This window comes from Ornithorhynchus anatinus, chromosome 2 (assembly GCF_004115215.2).
Source record: "Ornithorhynchus anatinus isolate Pmale09 chromosome 2, mOrnAna1.pri.v4, whole genome shotgun sequence".
NCBI lineage: Eukaryota > Metazoa > Chordata > Mammalia > Monotremata > Ornithorhynchidae > Ornithorhynchus > Ornithorhynchus anatinus.
Window position 1 is genome coordinate 111,090,435 of NC_041729.1, and position 18,433 is coordinate 111,108,867.

Sequence of the window (18,433 nt, forward strand, 5' to 3'; positions counted from 1 at the left end):
AGTAGAGAAGCAATATGACCGAGAGAAAAGAATATGGGCCTGGAAGTCAGAAAGACCTGGTTTGTAATCTCGGCTTTATCACTTATCTGCTGTATGACATTTGGCAAGTCACTTAACTTCTACTGTGCCTCAGTTACCTCAACTGTAAAATGGGGATTAATACTATTAGCCCCATGGGGGCATGGCCTGTGTCCAACCTGATTAGCTTGCATCTACACCAACGTTTAGTGAAGTGCCTGGCACATAATAAGCATTAACAAATGCCAAAAAAATGAGTTTATAGTCTAGAGGATGGAAAGGAAAGGGTAGATTTAAGTGATGTTTTGAAGGTAGAACTGCCATGATTTGGTGACAACTCTGTTTCCCCCATAGTACTTAGTACAGTGCTCTCCATATAGTGCTCAATCAATATGATTGATTAATTGACAGATTGACTATTATACCTGAATAAGAAAGATGAGTTGAGGAGGATGTCAAGGTTTTATGAGACAGGGAGGATAGTGTTGTTGTCTACAGTTATGAGGAAGTCAAGGGGAGGGCAAGGTTTGGGTGGGAAGATTAGGAGTTCTGTTTTGAACATGCTAAGTTTGAAGGGTTGACTGGACATCCAACTAAAGATGTGCTGAAGGCAGGAGGAATTACAAGGCTAGAAAAGGAGAAAGATCAGGGCTGCAGATGTAGATTTGGGAATCATATATGTAGTTGAAACCATGGGACCAAGGAATTCCTACTTCCTGAATCCATGAGAAGATCTAAGGCTTTCTCCCCATCCAGTCATCTTTCACCAGTCTCTACTTTGATGCATTTAGTAAACCTGAACCAGAAGCAAATTATGGATTTACACACACACACACACACACACACACATAAAAAATCAAAAGAGAAAATATTCCTGAAAACTGAATCTCATTTCATCAAGTTAGAGATGAGTATTCAGAGTGGAAAGGAACAGCATTAATCAATCAGTGATAATTTCCTGAGCACTTACTGTGTTGTTTCTTTTAACTTCCAAATTTAGTAGGGGTAAACTTTAGTTTTAGAAAAAAATAATGCAACAGTATGACTATCTCCTTGGATCTACATGGACACATTCTTCAGAAGAGATGAACATGCTCTTACATGTAGATAATATTTGATTTTTCTTTATGTAAGCCCTAAGCACTTTGAGACTCACCTCTGCTCTACTGTCACAGATCTTATATACATATTCTTCCATTCTGTTGCATCTCCTATCTGTCATTTATTTTATTGTCTGTCTCTCCTGCTAGATTGTAAACTCCTTGAGGACAGTGTCATCTATACTCTTACAAGCATTCAGAACAGTGCTCTGTAAACAGTAAGTGCTCTCTAAATTGCATTGATTGATACATTGATAGGTCAGGAAAGACAAGAATTGAAAAATAGCCTGGCCTGGTGGAAAAAGGACAGGTTTAGGAGTAAGAGGACCTGGGTTCTAATCCTGTCCTGCCAATTGCTGGCTGTTTGTCTTTGGCCAAATCACTTTACTTTTGTGTGGTTCAGTTTCCTCAAATAGGAATTTCCTCAACTCTGACTGAGCCCAAAGTGGGACAAGGACTGTGTCAAACCTGATTAACTTGTATCTTCCCAAGTGCTTAGCGCAACGCTTGGCACATAGTAAGTGCTTAACAAATACAGTAACAATAATTATAATAATAATAATAAATATTACTTTCCCAATTTACAGTTCAGAAAACTGAGGCACAGAGGGGCTATGTGTATCTCAGCCAGTCAATCATATTTATTGAGCACTTACTGTGTGCAGAACACTCAACTAAGCTCTTGGGAGAGTATAATACGACAGTATAACAGATACATTCCCTGTCCACAGTGACTTTACAGCTTGTAGAGGAGGAGAGAGATATTAGTAAAAATAAATCAATTACACATATGTACATAGGTCCTGTGTGGCTGGGGGGTGGGGGGCATGAATACAGTGCTCTGCACATAGTAATCACTCAATAAATACGGTTGAATGAATGAATGAACAAAGGCAGCAAGTCAGGGCAATGCAGAAAGGAGTTCTTGGAGGAGACGTGCCTTTAATAAGGCTTTGTTGGGTGGAGAGAGTAATTGTAGGTTATGAGGAGGAAGAGCATTCCAGGTCAGAAGCAGGACCTCTCCTAAGGTCACAAAAGTGGGTGATGAAAGTAGGATTAAATCCCAGGTCTCCTAACTCTAGACATAGAAAATGAAGGCAAAAACACACACCCCAAACAAACAACAAAAAATATGCTAGTAAAAAGTAACTAACTGAAGAAAGTCCACATAATACTTACCAGCAGCTACAAAAGACCCTCCTCCTGCTTTATACAGAACATGGCTGGCAAAGGGAGCTGCACAGACGATGAAGAAGCTTGCTATCACGATGGCAGAAACACCCAAAAGTGTGAAGACAGCCCAGAAACCACGATAAACTAGAAACCCCAACCAAAGAGAGGGAAAGAAAAACTTGGTTATACTTTCATGAAAGCTTAATACAAACTTGGTTATACTTCCTTCATGGAAGTGTAATGCATAGGTAGGTTTCTTTCCTGTTTGGATTTTTCTAATGAATGGAAAAGAAAGCCACCCTTCCAGGATGGACCCCTCGATGGGCTACCTGCCACATGTGCTAAGTTAGGCTGCAGTCTCAGACCTGATTGGGCCTCACAGAATAAATGATGTTTAGCTGGAATAAAAACTTGATCTTGGTTTTTGCCTAGTGGACAGACTTACTGCTCTTGGGGAATTCTTTTTTTGAACTCAGATTCTAATGTTTTAAAAGATGGAGCATCTAAAACTTCAGGCTTGAAAATTTTGGATTCCTGCCCAACTGAATCAGATAAGAGACTTTTCTCAAACATATAGAAAGACCTGAAAAGGCATATTGAATTTCTTACTACTGGGTCATAGTTGCCTTGAAAACTCCGTTAAGATGCTGCTTTTGCAGCCAAGTAGAGACTTGGAAAGTGAAAATCCCTCAAACGTATACCTTTTGTAGAGATTGCTTTACTTTGAAAAATGTTCTAAAGCAACAGAAATGGGAGGCAGAACTAAAGGCAACATTTTCGAAGTATAATTAAGCATTTAAATCAGATACATTCAGTCAGTAAAGTTATGTCCTAATATTTTGTACTTTGTTAAATTCAAAATGGGAAGTTTCAGAAGCCTTTTCGTCAAGGACAAGGGATGTCAAATTAATGGATGCAGCTGGTGATAAATGAGCTGAGGGCTTGGCCAAAAAAAAAAAAAATGTGTTTCTAATGATCATTTTTGAGCTGGTTAATTGCACATCTATTAAACAAATTCATCATTTTCCAAAGGCTACAACACCGAAATAAATTCTTCTTGTAAATGTAAGTAGGGGTGAATCAATGCAGCCTATTAGCCAAATTACGAGTTCTGATGAGCTGGGTGCCAGATCAGGAAAACATGGAGATTGTAGGGAGTAGGGAAAAGCAAATCTGTTAAAACAGGCCCACCTGGCAAAGTAGATACCTGTCAATCAACTGATACTTTAGAAAATGAAGAGGGAGGGAGACAGGAAAGTGAAGGGTTCACTGCTCCCATCTACTCAGCAGAGGGGGGTGAAAACATAATGGGATCATTTAGGCCAAAATGTAGATTTGAGGGCCTGGAGAATCTAGATTTGGTACCCAAATTTATAGATAATTGATTAGCCATGCACTTATGGTATAAAGATTATGGTGTCATTGAAGCATACTTTCAGTTATGCTTTGCATCCAAAAATAGAAAATCCCCAATGTCAAAGAGGAACTGTATTCAGTAAATATCAGGAGAAAAAAATGAATATTAAATTTTCAAAGGTTAAAACATTGATCATCTGGTCAAAAAATTGTGTACATCCACTACAAAGTGAGAGAGAGGGATTGTGGGTAAAATACGAACTCATCAGTGAATACATTGATCAGTCAATTAAGCAACCAATAATAGTTATGGAGCATCTACTTTTGTGCACAGCACTGTACTAAATGCTTGGGAAAGCAAAATAGAATTAGAAGACATGATCCTTGTCTTCACTGAGATTTTAAGCTATCAGAGCAGACAGACTCAAAATAAACACAGATAAGAGAGAAAATAGGAACAGAAAAATAGTTATGTGGATGAGTAAGGCCAAAGTAGGAGACTGTGAGTTGATATAAACAGAAGTGTTGTGGGTGCTCTTGAGTGAATAAGTTTAGAAGTGGTCACTGTGAAGATATATTCTAGGGGAAAGGAAAATGAATCAGGGAATCCTTATAAAAGAGGTTGGATTTCAGAGGTGTTTAGAAGATGGGAAGTGCTGCAGTCGGTAATATTTGGGGGAGTTCAAGGCAAGGGGAAAGGTGTGAGCATGAGAGTAGGTTAATTTAGAGTGGAAGCTGAAGTTTAATGGGAAAATAAAGTGGATAAATAAAGGGAGAGACCTGAGAGTGGAATAGCTTAAATCAATCTATCGATCAATCAGTGGTATTTGTTGAGTGCTTACTGCCTGCTGAGTACCACACTGAAGTGCTTGGGAAAGAACAATACAACAGAGTTGATAGACACACCCCTTACCACAAGAAGGTTAAAATCTACACGGGTTGACAGACTTCGAAATAAATTAGAGATAGGGGAAATAGTGAAGCATAACAATATTTACATAAGCACTGTGGGCCTGGGGTAGATATCAAAGTGCTTAAATTGTACATAGTCAAGTGCATAGTAGACACAGAGAAGAGTGTGGTTGGAAAAATAATAGGCTTAGTCTGGGAAGGACTGAAGGGGTTGGTGGTGAGACAGAGGAGACTGAGGGACAGAAAGTAGGTTGGCATTGAGAAGCAGTGTATGGGTTGGGTTTTAGAAGATCAGCATGATTAGATAGTGGAGAGAGAGAGTTGTTTGAGTGCCTTGAATGCAATGGTAAGGAATTTCTGCTTGATGTGGAGGTGGATGGGCAACCATCAAAGGTTTATGAAGACTGGGGAGATATGGACAAGAACTTTTTTTCAGAAAAATGATCTGGGCAGCAGAGTGAAGTGTGGACTGTAGAGGGGAGACAGGAGTCTGGGAGATCAGCAAAGAGACTGATTCAGGAGTCATGGGGAGATGTTATGTTAAGTACTTGAATCAATACAGTAGAAGTTTGGATGAAGAGGAAAAGGTGGATTTTAGTGATGATGTGTAGATGGAACTGACTAGATTTAATGACATATTGAATATGTGGGATGAATGAGAGAGATGAATTTAGAATAATGCCAAGGTTACAAGATTGTAAGACAGGAAGGATAGTGGGGGTGCCTAAGGATAATGGGGGTGCCTTAGGGATAGAAAAATCACAGGAATGACAGGGTTTGAGTGGGAAGATAAGAAGAATCTCCTTATCTTCCCTCCCAAACCCTGTCCTCTTCCTGACTTCCCTGTCACTGTGGACAGCAGTTGCCATTGTTCTTTTCTGCCCGTCTCCCCCAATTAGACTGTAAGCCCATCAAACGGCAGGGACTGTATCTGTTGCCGACTTGTTCATTCCAAGTGCTTAGTACAGTGCTCTGCAAATAGTAAGCGCTCAATAAATACTATTGAATGAATGAATGAATACCATCCTTCCTGTCTCACAGGCCCACAGCCTTGGTGTCATCCTTGATTCTGCTCTCTCATTCACCCCACACATCCAATCTGTCACCAACACGGGCCGGTCTCACCTTCACAATATCACGAAGATCCACCCTTTCCTCTCCATCCAAACTGCTACCGTGCTGGTACAAGCTCTCATAATATCCCAACTGGATTATTGTGTCAGCCTCCTCTCTGATCTCCCTTTCTCCTGTCTCTCCCCACTTCAGTCTATTCTTCATTCCGCTGCCTGTTTCATCTTCCTACAGAAACGGTCTGGGCATGTCACTCCCCCCCTCAAAAACCTCCAGTGGTTGCCTATCAACGTTCACATGAAACAAAAACTCCTCACTCTTGGCTTCAAAGCTCTCCATCACCTTGCCCCCTCCTACCTCACCTCCCTTCTCTCTTTCTACTGCCCACCCCGTACACTCCATTCTCTGCCGCTCACCTCCTCATGGTCCCCTGTTCGTGCCTGTCCCGCTGTCGACCCTTGGCCCACATCCTACCGCTTTCCTGGAATGCCTTCCCTCCTCACATCTGCCAAACTAACTCTCTTCCTCTCTTCTAAGCCCTACTGAGAGCTCACCTCCTCCAGGATGCCTTCCCAGACTGAGCCCTCCCTTTTCCTCTGCTCCTTCTCCCCTCCCCATTCCCCCTTCTTCCTCCCTCTGCTCTTCCCCCCTTCCCCTCCTCTCAGCACTGTGCATATTTGTATATATTATTTATTACTCTATTTATTTTGTCAATGATGTGTATATATCTAAGATTCTATTTATCCTGATGATATTGTTTTGTTTTATTCTGTTCTTCTGTTTTGCTTTCCTGTCTGTATCCTCCATTTAGACTGTGAGCCCAGTGTGGCTCAGTGGAAAGAGCACAGGCTTGGGAGTCAGAGGTCATGGGTTTGATTCCCGGTTCTGCCACTTGTCAGCTGTGTGGCTGTGGGCAAGTCACTTAACTTCTCTGTGCCTCAGTTACCTTATCTGTAAAATGTAGATTAAGACTGTGAGCATCATGTGGGACAACCTGATTACCCTGTATACCCTAGCGCTTAAAACAGTGCTCTGCATATAGCAAGCGCTTAACAAATAAGAAGCAGCGTGGCGCAGTGGAAAGAGCACGGGCTTTGGAGTCAGGGCTCATGAGTTCGAATCCCAGCTCTGCCATTTGTCAGCTGTGTGACTGTGGGCAAATCACTTCACTTCTCTGGGCCTCAGTTCCCTCATCTGTAAAAATGGGGATTAAGACTGTGAGCCCTACGTGGGACGACCCGATTCCCCTGTGTCTACCCCAGCGCTTAGAACAGTGCTCTGCACATAGTAAGCGCTTAACAAATACCAACATTAAATACCAACATTATTATTATCATTATTATTATTGGGCAGGGATTGTCTCTGTTGCCAAATTGTACATTCCAAGAGCTTAGTACAGTTCTCTGCATATAGTAAACGCTCAATAAATGCTATTGAATAAATTAATGAAGTTCTGTTTTGGACATGTTAAATTTAAATTTTTGTTATGTCATCCAAATGGAGACATCCTGAACACAGAAAGGAATGAGAGACTACAGAGGAGAGAGTTTAGGACTGAAAAGGTAGATTTGGGAATTATCTGCATAGAGATGATAGTTGAAGCCATGGGGCTGAATGACTTTTCTACTGAGTGGTTGTAGATAAATAAAGGATCCAGAACTGAGACTTGAGGGACTCCCACAGTTTGAGGATCACAGGCAGAGGAGGAGTTCATGAAAGAGTCTGAGAAGGAGTGGTCAGAGAAATTGGAGGAGATCCCGAAGAAAACAGTGCTAGTAAAGCCAAGGTTAGATAATGTTTTCAGAAGGGGGTGTGTCAAAGGCAGCAGAAAGGTTGAAGAGGATTGGGAGGCCTTTGGATTTGGCAAGAAGGAGATTAATGGTGATTTTAAGAGAGGGCCATAGTTGTGGATTAGAGTGGGCAGAAGCTAGATTGCTGGGGAGCTGATGAGAGAGTTGGAGAAGAGGAAATGGATGCAGTGAGTTTAGACAACTTGCTAGAGTAGTTTGGAGAGTATGGTAAGAGGGAGATGGGGCAATAACTGGAAGGTGTCATTGGTTTGAAGTTTCCACTCTTTTTTCATGGTACTTGTAAAGTGCTTACTATGTTCCAGCCACTGTTCTAAGCCCTGGGATAGATACAAGGTGATCAGTTTGGGCACAGTCTATGTCCCACATGGGATTCACAGTCTTAAACCCCATTTCACAGTTGAAGAAACCGAGGCACAGAGAAGTTAAGTGATTTATTCAGGGTCATGCAGCAGACAAACAGCAAAGTTGGAAGTGGAACCTAGGTCCTTCTGACTCCTAGGTCCATGTTTTTCCATTAGGCCATGCTGCTTATCTTTTTTTTTATGGTATTTGTTAAACGTTTATTATATTCCAGGCACTATACTAAGTGCTGGGTTAGATACAAGCTAATCAAATTGGACACAGTCCATGTCTTACATGGAACTCACTATCTGAATCTCCTTTTATGACTCTTGATATAGTGAGGGGAACAGACAAACATGTGTATTGTACTCTCTCAAGTGCTTAGTGCAAAGCTTAGCACACAGTAATTGTTCAATAAATACGAGTGAATGAATGAATGAATGAATGAAAGAATTGAAAGTTTTTGAGATGTGGGGACAATGTTTGAAAAATTATCCTGGCAGCACAGTTAACTATAAACTGAAGAGGAGGGAGGCTGGACACAGGGAGATCAGCTAAGAGACTATCCTTCTAGTTTGAATATGATGAGTATGAGTAAGCTTATTGAAGGCTGAGATTGTGCATATTAACTTTGTTGTATTATTCTATTTGTTCAGTAAAGTGCAGTTGATGGGTGATTGATTGATTATTTGGATGGAGAAGAAGGGGAGGATTTGGGAAGTCTTTTGGGAAAAAAACTAACAAGATTTAGTGACAGACAGAATTTTATTTCTGAAAGAATCAAGGCTCCAAGGAAAATATTAAAGGTCATACCTAGGTTATACAGGCTTCAGAGTCGGTGAAGGTGGTGGTGTTGTCAACTACAATGTGAAAATTTGATGATGAAGTGGATTGGGAAGGGAAGATATGGAGTTGTGTTATACTGAGCTAAGGTGCCTATGCAACACTCATATGGTCATATAAAGGTGCTCTGGAAGCAAGAGGAAATATGGCATTGTGGGGGACGTTACAGGTTTGGACTAGCTAGATAGATTTGGAAGTTATCTGCAGCATGTAGCTGATGCCAAGAATTGAAGCATGGACCACTCCCAGGGAGTGGTAATTTAACCTCATGCTTGAATCAAGTGTTTATGTCTTTCTTACTAAAACGAATGATGATGTTGGTATTTGTGCAGAGCACTGTTCTAAGCGCTGGGGTAGATATAGGGTAATCAGGTTGTCCTACGTGAGGCTCACAGTCAATCCCCATTTTACAGATGAGGGAACTGAAGCCCAGAGAAGTGAAGTGACTTGCCCACAGTCACACAGCTGACAAGTGGCAGAGCCGGGATTCGAACCCATGACCTCTGACTCCCACGCCCGTGCTCTTTCCACTGAGCCACACTGCTTCTCCTATCATGGTCATGTGATACTGTCTTTTATTTTCATGAATATTTGTGACTATATGTATATAAAATGGCTCACAGCCATCCCTAGGCCATGTGTTCATCAAATAATTATATACCATCCACTGAAACCTACCATCATTCACCCTACTAACCTGGAGCCTTGGATAAATTCCACAGATGATTTCAACTCCTACAATCATCCAGCTGAGCAATCTTGATGGAAATCTAAAGACTATGATTACCTCTATTACTATTAATTTACCCACATGCTACTCCCTGCCTTTCCTTTGTGTAACACTACTCTTCTTGCCTCAATGAAACCCTCACCCAAGGCCTGCACTGAATATTCCAGACTTTTAACCACCCCTAACATTGTGTCTGCAATGTCCCATCTTATCACCTTCTAACCCCTCATACTTTGATGATAAGCTAGATAGAAGCCATCAGGTAACCTCGGTGATGCCCTCGACTCATATCTCTCATACAACCCACATATTCAATATGCTACTAAATCCTGTCATTTCACAACATAGCTAAAACCAGCCCTTTCCTCCACCCAAACTGCTTCTATATTGATCCAAGCACTTGTCGTGTCATCCGGCTTTGACTACTAAATCAGCATCCTGTCTCTCCTCTCTCCAGTCTATACTTCATTCTGCTGCCCAGATCATTTTTCTACAAAAAATTCAGTCCATAACTTCCTACTCCTCAAGAACCTTCAGTGGTTCCCCATCTACCTCCATATAAAAAGAAACACCTTTCCATTGACTTTAAAGCACTCAATCAGCTTGTCCCCTCCTACCTTACCTCAGTGATCTCCTACTACATCCCTGCCTCCATACTTCATTCCTCTAGCACCAGCTTGTTCACTGTGCCCCAATCTATTCTATAATAATAATAATGATGATGATGGTATTTGTTAAGCTCTTACTATGTGACAGGCACTGTACTAAGCAATGGGGGTGGATACAAGCAAATCAAGTTGGACAGTTTCTATTTCACATGGGGCTCACAGTCTCAACCCCCATTTTACAGATGAGGTAACTGAGACACAGAGAAATGAAGTGACTTTCTCAAGGTCACACAGCAGAAAAGTGGCAGAGGTGAGATTAGAACTCATGAATTTCTGATTCCCAGGCTCATGCTCTTTCCACTGGACCACTGCCTACCCTTTTCCCACATCCTTCTGAACTGGAACTTCCTCCCACTCCATATACACCAGACCACTCTCCCCACCTTCAAAGACCTGTTAAGGGCACGTCTCCTCCAAGAGGCCTTCCCCAGTTAAACCTTCTTTTACCTGACTCCCTCTCCCTTCTGCCTCATCATCTATGCACTTGGATCTTTATCCAAGTGTACATTTGGTATTCACCCCACCCTCAGCCCCACAGGATTTATGTACATATCTGTAAATTATTTATTAATAGTAATGTCTGTCTGCCCCTCTAGACTGTAAACTTATCATGGGCAGGGAACATGTCTATCAACTCAGTTGTACTGTACTCTCTCAAGTGCTTAGAATAGTGTTCTGCTCACAGTAAGCACTAAATAAATATGATTGATTGATTGATGAGGTGTGAACTTCTTCCACAGTCAACTCTGCTTCCTCAGTGTTCTTCTGCCTCCATATCTTCCTCTTCCTCCTCAACTGTTTTCCAGGAGCAAGTTTCCTGCATTATTTTAAAACATAACCCTTCTGTCTATACTTTGGATCTCATCTCCTCTCATCTCAAAACAACTTCTTTTTACCCTCCTCCACCCTCTAACAACTAGCCCTATAATCTCATGATAATAACTGTGATGTTTGTCAAGCACTTTTTGTAAAGAACTGGGATACATAGAAAGATAATCAGCTTGGACAGAGTTCTTGACCCAATCAATAAATTGCATTTATTGAGTGCTTATTGTGTATGGAGCACTGTGTACTAAGCACTAGTGAGAATACATTATAATAATAAAATAGATACATTGCCTGCCCACAACAAGCTTAGTTAGGTTCACAGTCTAAATAGGAGGGAGAACAGATTTTGAATCCCCATTTTACAAATGAAGAAACTGAGTCACAGGGAAGTTAAGTGGCAGATCTGGAACTAGAACTTATGTCCTCTGAGTCCTAACCCTTGCTCTTTGCCCTAGTTCACAGTCTCCTCTACATTCTTCCCCTCTGCCCTTGATTCAAACATTTATCAAAAATTACACCATTTCCAGACTGGTGATAGATTAAATTAAAAAAAACCCAAAGCAACCAAGTCAAAGTGTCTTCTTTCAAGATTTTTTAGGGTAAGTGAGGACCAAGGTGAGAATCAGTGATATTTCTAAGGGATGCAAAAATAACCCTGAATTAAAAGACCACCAAGACACCTAAGAATGAAGTGGTCTATTAATATAGGCATATCTGGGTTTCTATATAAAAGCAACTAGAGCACACCCAAGCAGGAATTCAATAAGAAAACAGCCTTTTTTTCTGAATTCTAGCTAAATATTCTGGAAAAACAACCAACCTTACCAAAGCCCCAGTATTATTCTCATGAAAAATCCCTGGGATGAATTCCTTTGCCAAGAGCAGCGCCTCAAGGTATTATACGTAAATATTTTATTTGCAGTGCAATTTTAAAATAAACTTAAGGTTGATTTATTTCAAAATCTGTTAAATTGCTTTAGACAACTCCATAGCTAGTTTCCTAAAGTTAATCTTATGTTTCAACACTTTCCCCATCATGTTCAGAGTGAAAAATGCTCTAAAAATGCTCTCATCTGAGCCTAAACAAAACAAAACAAAAGAAACTGCAGCCTTCCACATATGCCGAGATCACAGAACAGAACATTTCTGTAACTCAGTCCAGCAATTTTTTTTTGTCATCTCCATGCACCACTTGCCTTGGCAATATCGTGCTGGCTTAAAAATACCATCAGGCCTGCATCAGAACACAACCACAGGCTGTACAGTATGTCAATTGCTGAATTCTCCAACTATTCACACACTGAACTGGATTCTCCCTTGGGCCCAAGTAGCTGGCTGGCAGTAAATTAGATGCTTAGAGAAGCACATGAACTCTTCCAGGCAACTAATGAGTCACTTAATCCTTGGGGAAAACAGAGCCCGACACTCTGGAAAATCATCAGTCTGGGGGACACCTTCATTTTTTCTGGTTTGGTACCTTATTACTTAGTCTTGCCATTGCCACTCCACCCTGGAAAAGAGATTTTCAGTCAAACTGATAGTCCTGAGATTTATATGACTGTCTCCTGTCATAGTCTTATCCCCTGACTCTAAGAATTCCCTTGGGATTATAGAATCCCATTTCACCTGTCCTGGAATTTTATTTCCCTTCCTTCCAGCAGATTGGCTATGCTCCAGACTAAAACCTGCCTGGGAATCCCTAGAGGCCAGGTTTATGCATGGACATTTACAGTACCTGCTTTATTCCAGACAAAATACTTTTAAGAAATGCAATTTCTCTGAGGTGCAATTTCTGTGGGGTGCTTGAAGGGTTTACTTATATATCACATCATGGACTGTGTCACTATAATCCCCTGGGCTCTAAACCCGATTTTGTTGTGACTTTTTTTTGGAGGGGGTAGTTGTGTAGGGGGAGAGGAGCTGCTTTGTTTTTTATGGTATTTGTTGAGTGCTTACTATGTGTCAAGCACTGTTCTAAACTCTGGTCTAGATATAACTTAATCAAGTCAGATCCAGTCCCTGTCCTATATGAGGCTCACATTCTAAGTAGGAATGAGGACAGCTTTTGATTCCCCATTTTACAATTGGGGAAACTAAGGCACAAAGAATTGAAATTACTTTCTCAGGGTCACACAGCAGGCAAGTGGTGGAGCTGGAATTAGCACCCAGGTCCACTGATTCCCAGGCCAGTGCTCTTTCCACTAGGTAACACCGTTTCTAATGTTCTCACTTCTGGGGAGTGGAAGGGGGAACAGAGATTCCACCACTTCACCATGATGAAGGAGGCTTGTTTCAGATAAATTCTTATGCAAAAAAATGAGGTAAAAATTCATTTAATTGTATTAGGTTGAAATATTTAGAAAAAAATGTCTCTAATGTGCTATTTTGAAACCTATCTTATGTACCTTCCTGGGTATAGTGTTTTGGAAACTGATTTAGAAAGTTGATAAACTGAATGCCTCATTTCAGCAACAGTTATCTAACCTGAGGCTAATTTTGAGAGAGGTGATGGTGCAAGCGTTCATCAAACAAAATAGGGCAATTATCTATCCTAGGTAGATAAAACCTATTTTGACCAAAAATTCCAGACAGTTCAGAAAGAACACAAGTTTCAAGCTGTATGTATGGGATAGAAGCACTGTTTTCTAGTGGAAAGAAAATGGCCCTGTAAGTCAGAGGACATAGATTCTAATCCCAGCTCTGCTAATTGCTTGTTGCGTGACCTTGGGCAAGTCACTTAATTTCCTGTGTCTGAGTTTCCTGAGACTGTAAAATGGGGATTAAATATCCGTTCTCCCTTTCTACTTAGATCATGAGCCCCATGTGGGACAGAGACTATGTCTGACCTAATTAAGTTGCAACTACCCCGGTGTTTGATGCATAGTAAGCACTTAGCAAATATCATTAAAAAAAATAAATGGAGAATTAGGAAATGATTTTCTGGCTATATGAATCTGGTTTTCATGATGTGGTGTCAGAAGAAACAGGTATGCATAACAACAGTAATAATTATGGTTCTTGTTAAGTCATGAACATGTTCTATTCATATATAATGTATACGTTTTAATGAGGAGGTTGATACATTGGTTCATTCATAATATGACAAGGTAGTAGCACTCTGTGTGGATAAGAATGGATAAGTGTGGGAAATGGTGTGTAATAAGAGCCCATCAGGATTTAGCAGTAGCTTGAATGTGAGTATTTTTAATGGTATTTGTTGAGCACTTATGTGCCAGGCACTATACTAAGCGCGAGATAATCATATTGGACACAGTCCATATCCCACATGGGACTCAAAGCTTAAATCTGCATTGTACAGATGAGATGATTGAGAAACAGAGAAGTTGTGACTTGATAAGTGAGTTGAAAAGGAATTTAGAGTAATGGAATGAAATTAAGAGTAATGGAAGGAAATTACCAGAAAGGTGGGGATTAATCTTTGAATGCCTCTTTCTTGTACAATGTTTTGAAGATGAAGAGGGACATGGTTAGACTGTAAGCTTCTGGTGGGCAGGAATTGTGTCTACCAACTCTATTGTAATCTCCAAAGCACTTAGAACAATCCTCTGTAAACAGAAAGTGATCACTAAATACTACTGGTTGACTGATGTACTGATTAGCAAATTCTGAGGAGGATGGAGTTCCAAGCACTAGTGAGGCACAGTTAGAAGCAATAAGGTATGATGTGCCACTCAGCCAAAATACAAAAAGAATTAGAAATATTGCATCTGATTGAAGACAATATGTGCCTAGTGAAAGAACAGCAACAAAGGAATGTCAGCAATTTGGAATAACAAAGTGAGAAATCTAATCATACCAGTTTAGTTAGCTGTTTTGTGAGGGGTTTACGTAAAGGGTATCAGGGCCGAGAAGTTTCTATAAGGGAAAATGAATTTGAATGAGGAGCAGCCATCAGCTGTCTGTGTGGCTGTAAGTATCCCCCCAAAATATGCATTGAGAGATGACATCAGGGTCCGCATAATTTGGAACACAGACCATGGTTGAAATCAGGGCACTGCTGAGAGACTGTAAAATGAGACAAGATAGCTGAGGACATAAATTGTGGGTTTGGAGGGACATGCATACCACATTTCACTATGGCAGGCATCTCAGTTTCTTCCCACTTCTTCTACAGGCTCTGGCACAACTGAACATTCACATTTTCAATAGCTTATAGGGAATATGGTTCTTTGCATCCAAATTAATAGTTTGCTAGACAGTGTACTTGCTATTTTGAAGACTTTCAGTTGGGATGGCTATGGAGGCTAGAAGAGCAGGAATGTTGTAGAATCAATCAATCAGTCAATCAGTGGTATTTACTGAGCACTTACTGTGTGAAGACCACTGTACTAAGTGCTTGGAAGAGTACAATATAGCAGAGTTGGTAGAAACATTCCCTGCCCAGAGCAAGCTTAAAGTCTAGATGGGGAGACAGATGTTTATATAAATAAACTACAGGTATGTACGTAAGTGCTGTGGGGCTGAGGGAATGGAGAATAAAGGGTGCAAAACCAAGTGCAAGAGCAACACAAAAGCAAGAGAGAGAAGAGGAAATGAGGGCCTAATCAGGGAAGATCTCTTGGAGGAGATGGGCCTTCAACAAGGCCTTGAAAGTGGGAAGGGTGATCATTTGTTGGATATACAGGGGGAGGGCATTCCAGAGTCAGGATGTAGAACTGACTTCAGGTACATATTAATCATGGCTCACCACACTGTAGCCATTCAAAAATCATGAAAGCCAATGCCACCTTTTCATTCATATTAGAAATGATCTGGGATTCATAATAAAACATTCATCACAGTGCCTTTTGAAGTATAATTGTTAAAAACCAAAAGTATTCTCAAGCCTAGGTGCCATTTCACAGATACTTTTGTGATTCAGTTGTTAACCAGATCATTCATTCATTCATTCAGTAGTATTTATTGAATGCTTACTATGTGCCGAGCTCTGTACTAAGCGCTTGGAATGTACAAATCGGCAACAGATAGAGACAGTCCCTGCCCATTGACGGGCTTACAGTCTAATTGGGGGAGACAGACAGACAAAAACAATAGCAATAAATAGAATCAAGGGGATGAACATCTCATTAAAACAATAGCAATAAATAGAATCAAGGTGATGTACATCTCATTAACAAAATAAATAGGGTAATAAAAACATACAATTGAGTGGCAGAGCACGGTGCTGAGGGGAGGGGAAGAGAAAGGGGGAGGAGCAGAGGGAAATGGGGGAAAAGAGGGCTTAGCTGAGGCGAGGTGAAGGGGGGGTAGAGGGGGAGCAGAGGAAGCAGAGGGAAAAGGGGAAGCTCAGTCTGGGAAGGCCTCTTGGAGGAGGTGAGCTCTAAGTAGGGCTTTGAAGAGGGGAAGAGAATGAATTTGGCAGAGGTGAGGAGGGAGGGCATTCCAGGACAACGAGAGGACGTGGCCCAAGGGTCGACGGTGGGATAGGCAAGAACGGGAGAAGGTGAGGAGGTGGGAGGCAGAGGAGCGGAGCGTGCATGGTGGGGAGTAGAAAGAGAGAAGGGAGGAGAGGTAGGAGGGGGCAAGGTGATGGAGAGCCTTGAAGCCTAGAGTGAGAAAGCAATGGAATAACCTCTAAGATTAAATTAATCTAATAAAGTCATTTCCATAGTTTTCAATTCTATAAGACTAGACCTAGTGAACAGGAAAGTGAAAATAAAGTACATTATGGCAATTATTTGAATAATTTAATCCAAAAAAGTCCTTCCTTCAATGACACAGCTAAACTGTAACTCTATAGATAGACCACACTTCAAAACAAAGTAGTGTTTAAGTACAACTATGATATATTACTTTGAGGTTAACCTATTACGCATATTAAAATTGAGCATTCACACCCAACTAGACTGTGCAGCATTATGGAACTCAAGTACAGGGGGTTTGACATTCCAAGGTAAGAGATCAAATAGCCTTAAACCACTAGTCTGTAAACTGTTTAAGGGCAGAGATTGTTTCTACCAATTCTATTGTGTTGTACTCTCCAAAGCACTTAGTATTAATATCTGCACATAGTGAGTGCTCAATAAATACCACTGATTAATTTAACACTTTTCAGTGTGAATTTAGGCAATTTTATTGCAAAATGTCAACCAGATCTTTAGAGGCACATGGTACTTGCAAGAATGAATACAGTAAATCAGAAAATAATGAATATATATACATATATAAGTATACATATAATGATATATATTTTGCCCCTCTCAGGGTCACACCTGGAGAGTTTCCAGTACTCTACCAGTCTCAGCCACGGGAGGGAGGGTCAAGCAGAGGCATACCCATTCTATTCCTAGCTTGGGCAGTGGCTAGCGAGTGGAAGGCAATCTGCTACAAGTCAAAACTCACCCAGTTTTGGCAGTGGCATGGGAGAAAGTCGAGGGCGGAGACTCAAGTTTACTGCGTGGAAGGAGGCAATGGTAAACCACTTCCGTACTTTTACCAAGAAAACTCTATGGAGACACTACCAGAACGATTGCAGATGGAGAGTGGGGCTTTCAGGGAGAGATGTGTCCGAAGTGTCACTATGGGTCGGAAATGAATCAATGGCATAAAATAAGATATATATTTTATATATATATATATATATATATGCATTCAATTGTAATTATTGAGTGTTTACTGTGTGCAGAGCACTGTATTTAGCACTTGGGAGAGCAAATACAACAATAAACAGTCAAACAGTCACATTCCCTGCCCAAATCAAGCTTACAGTTTAGAGGGGGGAGAGAGACATCAGTGCAAATAAATAAAATAATATTGCAGATATTACATATGTGTTATGGGGCTGGGAGGGGAGAAGAGCAAAAGGGGCAAGCAACGGGTGATACAGAAGGAGGTGGGAGATGAAGAAAAGTGGGGCTCAGTCTGAAAAAGCCTCTTGGAGGATATGTGCCTCAATAAGGCACATTGAAGAGGGGGAGAGTAATTGTCAGTCAGATTTGAGGAGCGAGGATGTTCCAGGCCAGAGGCAGGATGGGGGCTGGGGTCAGTGGTGAGACGGGTGAGACTGAGGCACAGCGAGAAGGTTAGCACTAGAGTATTGAAGTGTACAGGCTGGGTTGTAGAATTAAAGAAGTAAGGTGAGATAGGAGGGGGCAAGGTGGTGAAGTGCTTTAAAGCCAATGGTGAGGAGTTCTGTTTGATGTGGAAATGGATGGGCAACATCCACCTCCTTCCCATCCAAATCCTCCCCTCCCCCCGCTCCCCCCACCTTGCACCCACAGCTACTTTCAAGTGTGGCCTCTGGAACCCCCGCCCCATTACAGGTAAACTACCTTTCGTCCATGACCTTTTCCTTTCCCGCTCTCTCCTCCTCCTCGCCCTTTCAGAAACGTGGCTCACTCCCGAAGACACGGTCTCTGCCGCTGCTCTCTCCAGCGGAGGCCTCTCCTTCTCCCACTCGACCAGACTCACCGGTAAGGGAGCAGGCGTCGGCTTCCTCCTCTCACCCCGTTGCCGCTTCCGCACTATCCCTCCTCCCCCCTCCCTCTCCTTCCCCTCCTTCGAAGCCCATATCATTCGCCTCTACCACCCCCTCCAGATACTTGTTGCTGTCATCTACTG

General features: G+C 41.5%; 1 protein-coding gene and 1 non-coding gene across 3 annotated transcripts in view; one reads left to right on the top strand and one right to left on the bottom strand.

Moving 5' to 3' along the window:
* TMEM182 (transmembrane protein 182) overlaps positions 1-18,433 on the bottom strand; it is a 57,842-nt gene that overhangs the window by 23,268 nt on the left and 16,141 nt on the right. The window contains exon 4 of one of the 2 annotated variants that reach the window (XM_001513241.4): positions 2,298-2,435. The exons of the other annotated variant lie outside the window; for it this stretch is intronic. Coding sequence (XP_001513291.1) covers positions 2,298-2,435 — 138 coding nt within the window. The remainder of the gene's footprint in view (positions 1-2,297; positions 2,436-18,433) is intronic. 2 annotated transcript variants of the gene reach the window in all.
* On the top strand, positions 17,068-17,205 carry LOC114809613. The gene has a single exon (XR_003757389.1). It is a non-coding gene; the product is annotated as a small nucleolar RNA SNORA7 (small nucleolar RNA).